The 8,579-nt window shown below is 41.0% G+C and overlaps 1 protein-coding gene across 1 annotated transcript in view; it reads right to left on the reverse strand.

The window, feature by feature from the left end:
- Positions 1 to 8,263, reverse strand: part of Eif3e (eukaryotic translation initiation factor 3, subunit E) — a 32,697-nt gene extending 24,434 nt beyond the window's left edge. Inside the window, exons 1-3 of the mRNA NM_008388.2 lie at positions 8,130 to 8,263; positions 3,835 to 3,949; positions 764 to 881 (exon numbers count right to left, since the gene is read on the reverse strand). Of these exons, the coding sequence (NP_032414.1) occupies positions 764 to 881; positions 3,835 to 3,949; positions 8,130 to 8,219 (323 nt within the window). The 5' untranslated portion in view covers positions 8,220 to 8,263. The remainder of the gene's footprint in view (positions 1 to 763; positions 882 to 3,834; positions 3,950 to 8,129) is intronic.
- Between the last annotated feature and the right edge of the window lie 316 nt (positions 8,264 to 8,579).

The raw sequence follows: 8,579 nt of genomic DNA on the forward strand, positions 1-8,579 counted from the left end.
AGCTAAGTCATATCCCAACAGCAGCACTCTACTTTAGTACTTTACTTTTAAATATTTCTAGTAACTCCTAAAGCTCATACGCATTAAATAAGGTTAAGGCAACATATCTTATTTTGAAACCAAACAAGAAAGTCTGTTTCTAGCGAAAAGAAATTAGAAATAAAATAATCTTAGCTGGGATGCTACAGACATTGAGAGGATACAAGAGAATGTGGTATGGGAAGTTTCTCCTTCAGAAAGCACCCCAAGCATCCTAGGCATCCACTGGAAACAGGGAAAGGCGCCCTGTGCACAGGATGTTTAGTTCTTCTACACCGACTCTATACTTCCCTCTCAAATTTCACCATTCAAAATCTCCAGATACTGCCAAATGTCTCATTAGAAGGGGCAGAGAATATGGTGCTGCCATGGCAGGTATGAATAATTGGTTTGAAAGCTTCTTTTCAAGAATTAATACTCGGACTAGAGAGGCGGCTTAGATGCTAAGAGCACCTATTTGGTGGTTCACAACTACTTCTAACTCCAGTACCAAGGGATCTGACCCCGTCTTCTGAGCTTCAAGTACAATAGACTTGTATACGTGCACATAAACAAAAACACTCACATACAAAAGTAAGTCTTAACATTCATTGTTAGGGAATTCCACCCCTCAAAAGATAAAGAGTGAAACCATCACTTACTGTCATGAATGTTACTCTAGACTATGAGTTTAACTGTTACATTAGGCCAACAAAGAGAACAAGACTTCAAATTAGCAGGTTACCTGGTTGACTGCATCTGCCTTGTAGTTTCTGGATCTTCAAACATCTTCACGATTGGTTCTGTTTCTGCCTGGAGCTGTTTCAGCTGCGCAACAACTGTGGTTCTTTTTTCTCTCAAAGCTAATGAAAAACATGAGTACTAGAAAGTTAAACCACACGATTCCATGAGACTGTCTAGAGAAGTTTTCATTAATTCAAATATACACACTTATTTATTCCTCATACTTTCAATTCACATGCCAGGAACCACCAACTCAACAACTTCTTCAAATTCACAATTTCCTTTTGCTAGAGCCACAAAGGCACATAAAGGAAAAGGGACGCATCCACCTACTGAGGAGAGGAAAACAACACCTACTATGAAGAGCAGGGGTGGGTGGTGCTGAAAATAGGCAGGAAATGTCCCTTGTGATCTGGCTTTCATTTCAAGTCTCCTATTTGTTCCTATTCAACTACTACTACCCTAGAATTTTTGTGCAGTCACTACACTAAGGGGTTTTTATATTATTACTATGTAGCCTATAATTTTAATCTAGTCAAGACCTTTTTTTACTATAAACAAACTAATTTCACAAACTAAATTCCATAGATCCTATTTACTATACCACCATCAAAATAAAGATAAAATCTACACAATATCTATTAGCACAATACCTCAGATTTTTTTCTGTTTTTCTTAGATTATTTTCTTTATTTACATTTCAAATGTTATCCCCTTTCCTGGTTTCCCCTCTGAAAATCTCCAGCCCCTCCCCTTGCTCACCAACCCACCCACTCCTGCTTCTTGGTCCTGGCATTCCTCTACACTGGGGCACAGAGCCGTCCCAGGACCAAGAGCTTTTCCACCCATTGATGACTGACTAGGCCATCCTCTGCTACATAGGCAGCTGGAGCCATGAGTCCACCATGTGTACTCTTTGGTTGGTGGTTTAGTCCTTGGGAGCTCTGGGGGGTCTGGTTAGTTCATATTGTTCCTCCTATGGGGCTGCAAACCCTTTCAGCCCTCTTCTAGCCTTTTAAGGCTCCAGGCACACACACGGTGTACAAACATACAGGCAGGCCAACATTCATACACATAATTAAAAAAATACAAAAATCCAGGAAAAAAAAAAACCCTTTACTTGCATCACAAAATAACGTTAAATAGTTGCTGCGTACAAATTCAAAAAGGCTAACTGACTTCAACAATGTCTGCATTACATAGCCCTCTTAACCTAGAGCAGTGCTTCTTTCTCCACACATGGTCACTGCTTTTATTCCAAACTGAATGTTAAATGTAGCTACTCTCTGGGTGACTGATGGGGAGTATCTGTGAGCACTGGGGTTGGTTCTCGCTTCTACTGGAGGCTCCAGGGAGCAAATCCAGGTTATAAGGCGTCCGCAGCCAACGCTTTACTCTATGAGCCACCTCTGGCATAACATAGGCTGCCCTTTTCTTTCCCTACACATTTCTCTATAAACCTCTGTGCTTAAGACATATGTTAATAATCAAAAAACCCCAGAAAACCTTCCAAGCTCATATCCAAAAAAGGGGGGTTGCTGGATGGGAGGAACCTGTTATCAAATACTGAAAAATAGCAATTTTAAACAAAGAACACTCTGCTGTAGCCAGAATTTGTTCCATGCACAGGGGGAGGTGGGGCGGGGGTGAGGTGGAAGCTATAGTATTTTTTGAGGCAAGGCACTACATAACTGTGGCAGGTTTGGAACTTGATAAGTAGATCAGGCTATCTTTAATCTCAGAAAAATCACCTGCCTATGCCTCCAGGGTATTGGGATTAGAGGTGTGTACCACCACACCCAGCTTGTAATACTTCAGGGACCAGTTTTCTGTTCTTTTCATTGTCAACAATTATCTCCTGTACTAAACTAGTTTGGAAACCACTCTCCTAATAGTTTCCCAACTTTACTTCAGGGCCTCAGCCATTCCTAATCAAACACTTCTGGACTATGTGTAAAATCTGTGTTTCTAAGGAATTCTTCCAAGCTAATTCATGATGCTAGTCTTAGTGACCACACCTTGAGAAGTCTCATTGAGACCAAAAAATTGCAGCAGCGTCAGAAAATCCTAAGCCGACAGCCTATAGAATACAACTTTGACAGAATTTAATACAACTTTTACATAGAGTACCACTTTGATGGCACACACTATGATCTGAAGATATCTATCTGATCAACATGTTTAAAGTCCATTCAGATTTCACAGGAAGAAAACACCCCTTAGCATCTTTGTAACCTTCCTATGCCTTTTCATCCAATGACTTTAAGAACACAAGCACTAAATGTCTTTGGCTACAGTTCTTCCACGTATCATAAAACATAAATTTTCAGCTACTGTCAAGTTTTAGTTCTAACAATAAAACTTACCATGAGGTGATGGGACCACCCACCCACCTCAAAAATATTAATCCAGAATTTCTCCTGTCAAAAGGAAGTGCAGGGACAAAGAGTGGAACACAGACTGAAAGAAAGGGGCCATCCAGAAGAGTGCCCCACTTAGGGATTCATCCCATCAGCAGACACCATACCCAGACACCACTGCTGTTGCCAAGAAGCACTTGTTGACAGGACCCTGGTATAGCTGTCCCTGAGAGAGAGGCTCTGCCAGAGCCTGACCAATACAGATGAGGATGCACGCAGCAAATCATCTGACTTAGCACAGGGACCCCAACGGAGAAGTTAGGGCAAGGACTGAAGGGGTTTGCAACCCCATAGGAAGAACAACAGTATCAACCAACGAGACCCACTCCAAAGCTCCCACAGACTAAACCACTAACCAAAGAGTACACATGGCAGGTGGTATATGTAGCCCATGGCTCCAGCTGGATATGTAGCAGAGGACTGCTTTATCTGGCATCAATGAGAGGGGAGCGCCCTTGGTCCTGTGGAGGCTTGATGCCCTAGGGTAGGGGAATGCAGGAGTGCCGAGACAGAGTGGGTGGACAGGTTGGGGAGCACCCTCATAGAGGCAGGGGGAGGGGATGGGGGTTTATGGAGGGGAAACTGGGAAGGGAGATGACATTTAAAATATCAATAAATAAAATAACCAATAAAAAATGAAAAACAAACTTACCATGAGGGATATCATCAGAATAAAGGTTTTTGTAAACATCCATAGCAAAATCCACCATATTGGTATCACTAAGAAGATCTAATTTTCCTTGTAATAATTCTTTTTCATTATAAATCTGCAAGAAAAAAAAAACTTAATGAATATTTAAATTCTTCAGTTTATTTAAAAACCATACTTCACGAAACTATTTTGAAAAAGTATGTGTCTGTGTATGTGTTGGGAAGTCAGGAGAACAGGTTTCAATCCCTGAATGCCACACAAAAATGAAGAGAAATGACCTCACAAAGTGCTCCTTTGTTCTCTGACCTCCATGCATGTGCTGTGCTAACCAATGCACCCTAGGGCCCCCCACCCACCATTTTTACTTAAAGAAAGCGTCATAGGGCTAGATATACAGGTCAGTAGAAGAACACTGGTGTAGTGTATATGTATATAAAGGCATTGATTCACCACCCAGGATCACCTGCGTGAGTTTGTCCATATACAGACACAGACAGACACAGACACAGACACACACACACACACACTGTAAAAGAAAAGAAACCAATATAGGAAGCACTCAATTTACACAAAATATCCTGTCTACACAAATATTTGAAAATCAATGTCATTCCCATTTACTTCTGATCTCAATTATTGTTTTATCAAGCAATCTTTTACTTGTTCTAGGAAAGATATGCAATACACAAAAGTATCCACACCTTCTCTTCTTCTCCACACCCAGGTAATTAGGAATAGGCTCTTAAATATTTTACCTCCTTACTATCCTTTGCATCCCCATGATGACTACCCACCACTCCTTGATGTGGCCACTCCTTTACCTTTATATTTGTCTCATTTAAGAGTTGCAACCATTTAAATGCTTCTCCATCTGTACCTCTAAAATTAAACTAGAACCAATTTTGTAAGTCAACAACCTCATGACAAGGTTTTGCTTTGCAAAGGGTTCTGGAAACACATATTAACTCACAGGAAATACATTATACATATAGACTCACAAACATGAAGGCTACTTAGGATATGTTAGGAACCTGAGAGATACTTAGCCAAATAAGACTCATGTCCTGAGTTTAATCTTGCAAAGGAAAGAAAGATCTAGTAAGAATTCACAACCATGTAACACAGACTCAAACGTGAATGTTCCAAATTAGATATAAAACTCCAACAAAACAGTAACAAATGACAATCCAACTGAAATGGGTAAAACATCTTAATAGTCACTAACAAATCAAGATAATCAAATGAACAAAACAACATAAGCTCTCATTAATCAAAAGGAAGTATATATAAAAACTATGATAAAAAAACAAAACAAAAAACCTGAGAGTATCAGTCTTAGTGTGAATGAAGACTAAACAGAACATTCAAATCCTACTAGCAAGAACACAGTCATTTAAGAAAAAAGGTTTTTAAGCCGGGCGTGGTGGTTCACGCCTTTAATCCCAGCACTCGGGAGGCAGAGGCTGAGGCAGGCGAATTTCTGAGTTCGAGGCCAGCCTGGTCTACAAAGTGAGTTCCAGGACAGCCAGGGCTATACAGAGAAACCCTGTCTTGAAACCCACCCTCCCCCCCAAAAAAGAAAAAAAGGTTTTTATTTCCTGACATCATACATGCTTTGACTCACCAACTTTGTAAGATATTAAAACAAGAGTACATCTATTTAAAGTATAATTCCCAAAAATCTTTACAGTACACAGTCGTTTAGTACTAGAATGGATGAACAAACTGGTAGACTACAACAAATTAACCATCAGCACTGATGGTCAGTATTCATAACTGCCGTCACAGGGCCAGTGACTTTCACAGATGGAAAGATGACTCAGGAATTAGTTCGTGAAGCCAGGGGTGCTGGTATACATTTGTTAATACTCAGGACGACCTCTGGAGTAGGGAGTTCTAGACCAGCTAGGACTACACAGGGAAACTCTGTTTCTAAAAACAGCTTGGAATATAGATCACAGTGGTAGACAGCCTGCTTGTCACATCAAGGGATTGGAGTTCAAAACATTAAACAAGTATAAAATCCTGTTGGTGAATTTCATTTATATGAAGAAAAAGAAAGTTGGGGGTGGTGATATACTTTTGTAAAGTCAGCCCTTGGGAAAATTACAGTCAGGTAAGGAGTTCAAAGCCCTCCTGGGTTACCTAGCAAGCAAGATCTTATCTCAAAGGGAAAACAACCCCTCCACAACAGTCAGACAAATCAGGTGAACAGAGCTTACACTGAGAGGTAGAATGACTGAGAAGCTGGTTAAAATAGAAAAAACAAAAGAACAAAACCAGAAACAAAACAAAACAAACCTCTGAAGTGCAGAGGAATCGAGACAGAGGACGATCCTAACCCATGCCCAAATTCAAAACCCACTCTTCTTATCTTGGCACTCACCCTCTAACCTGACACTTCACACAATAAACTGTGACATGCAAATTCATAATTCATTTAACTATTCAATGATTATTAAAAGCCTTTATGCAGAACTATTTCAAGTGCTGAGGCCATGTGGAGAACCTAGATTAGAAACCAGTTTTTCTCTCCTGGAACTTTTATACTCCAATATACAAATGTATCAGTAATGGCAAACATCATGACCACTGCCTCTGTCCTAATTACCTAGCTTCCAAGACTCAATTCCCCCTTTCAAAGTACTTTTTTTGCCCACTAATGGTTAACAGAAATTCTTGAATTTTAACAGTATTTAGTCAATACTTGCCTGATATGTATCATTTTTACCTTACAGACACATCAATCTATAAAAAGGTTACATTTTTCAATGGTGAGATGCTGGAGATTTAGCTTGGATTTTTCATAGTTTATGTCTCAATATTTAGGAACGGTCTTCCTCTTGAAGTATTAAAGCCACCGTACTACCCCGGTAATAACATTCTTTTAGATGTTTCCCGAGTCTCAGTTATAGCCTTGCCTATGAATAAACAATCTACACTTACACATTCTTCCCTTAAAAACATAAATGCATTAAAAAACACAAAAATATTAAGTTCAGGCAGATCTAAAATATCTCTGCTACACTAGCAAGGTGAGAGACTTCAATATGTATATATCTATATCTGTATCTGTCTATCTATATATATATATATCATATACTCAGAAAATGAAACAAAAGACAGTCAGAACTTTTTCTCTCTAGTGTGCAGACTACAAAATTCAATGCAAAAAGAATATATCCATCAAGCTCATGACCCACCTGTCAAGACATTCTTCAGCATTTATTGAAAATTAATTTTGCTGTTCCCTGCTGACAATACACTTGTTTAGAAAACTTCCTATGAATATAAATACTATACCTGTCATATAAACCGTAGCTATCTGGAAGCGTATATATGTCATCAAAACAGTTTTACTAGACTTTTTAGAAAACTGCCAGTGAACACAAAATACCTGCCCCTGAATCTGCAGTTCCCTGTTATAATCTGTGTCCAGAAAGCACAACTTACTAACTCTGCTAGACAAAATTCTAGCCTTACACTTTACTTACTGTAATTAGTAAAATGCATCAATTTCTCCATAAAGCCAATATATAGTTAGCCATAATAGTTCTAATCCAATACTTCTTCTCAGTACCCCCAAACAAACTCCTAAATTCAGGACTGAAACGTATTAAGTCCCCAAACTACATACTTAGGACATCTCATTGAACATTTATGACTGAATCATACTTCGTTAAGTCTGAACATCAACACTAAAAACAAAGTTTACATTGCAGCTTGTGGGTTATTCTTGGTCCTCACTCTCATCTGACAAAGTACGCTACATTCCTATGAAATAAATATCTATCGATGACCAGGAAATTCACAGCAAAGTATCCACAACTTCAAGGAAATTAGAATGCCTGAAATGTAAGAGAATCTTGTAATGGGATTCTGAACACAACCCAAATCCAAGGCCATAGACTCAATTTCTAAAAAGAAAACTGAAATTTCCAATAGCATCCGTGGCGAGCCCAAAGCACTCGCTCAGCCAACGCAGCTTCAGGCAAAAACAGACATGGCCGCCCGCAGGATCCTGAGCCTCGGGCCAGGAAGCAAAGACCCCGGCGTCGCCAGAACCCCGCGCTGTCACCTCACCCCTCCGGACGCACAGCCGAGTCCCACCGCCCCGAGCACCCCGACAGCGCTACGATACGCGGGAAGCTGCTGTCCCAGGGCCCAGCCCGTGTCTGTCAGGGCGGCCCAAGCCGGCTTCCGGCTCGCACGTGTGTAGGCCCTGCCGCCGCCTCCCCGCGTCTCCAGGCGCCTCTCTCGTCCCTACGCCGTCCTCCTTCTCAAAGCTTCCTCACCTCTTTCACAGAGAGAAACTCAAGAAGCGGAAAGACCAGGTGCCGATCCAGAAAATGCGCGATGCGAGTAGTCAGGTCGTACTCCGCCATCTTGCCGGGGGAAAGGAGCGCTTGTTCGCTAAAACTTTATTGACAGCTCCGAGAGGCGGACAGGCCCCGCACTGCGCATGTGCAGTAGTGGCCCCGCCCAAGCGTGCTGATGACAACGGCAGCAGTTGCGCGTGGTGGCCTCTCCCTCCCTCCCCACGCCTTCTGGGTGGGGCTCAAACTTTGCACATAATTTCTCTTGTTTGGAAGTTCTGTCGCTTCTTGTACCAATAAAGAAAAGCTAGTTTTAAGGAGGAAAGAACCCAAGAGTTTAGTTTTACACATAAGTAGACGAAGTATAGCCTGCCTGACATCTACGTGGAAAGAGTACATATTTGAAACTACAACTAGGTCTCAAAGATC

The sequence above is a fragment of the Mus musculus genome, chromosome 15, assembly GCF_000001635.26.
Source record: "Mus musculus strain C57BL/6J chromosome 15, GRCm38.p6 C57BL/6J".
Lineage (NCBI taxonomy): Eukaryota > Metazoa > Chordata > Mammalia > Rodentia > Muridae > Mus > Mus musculus.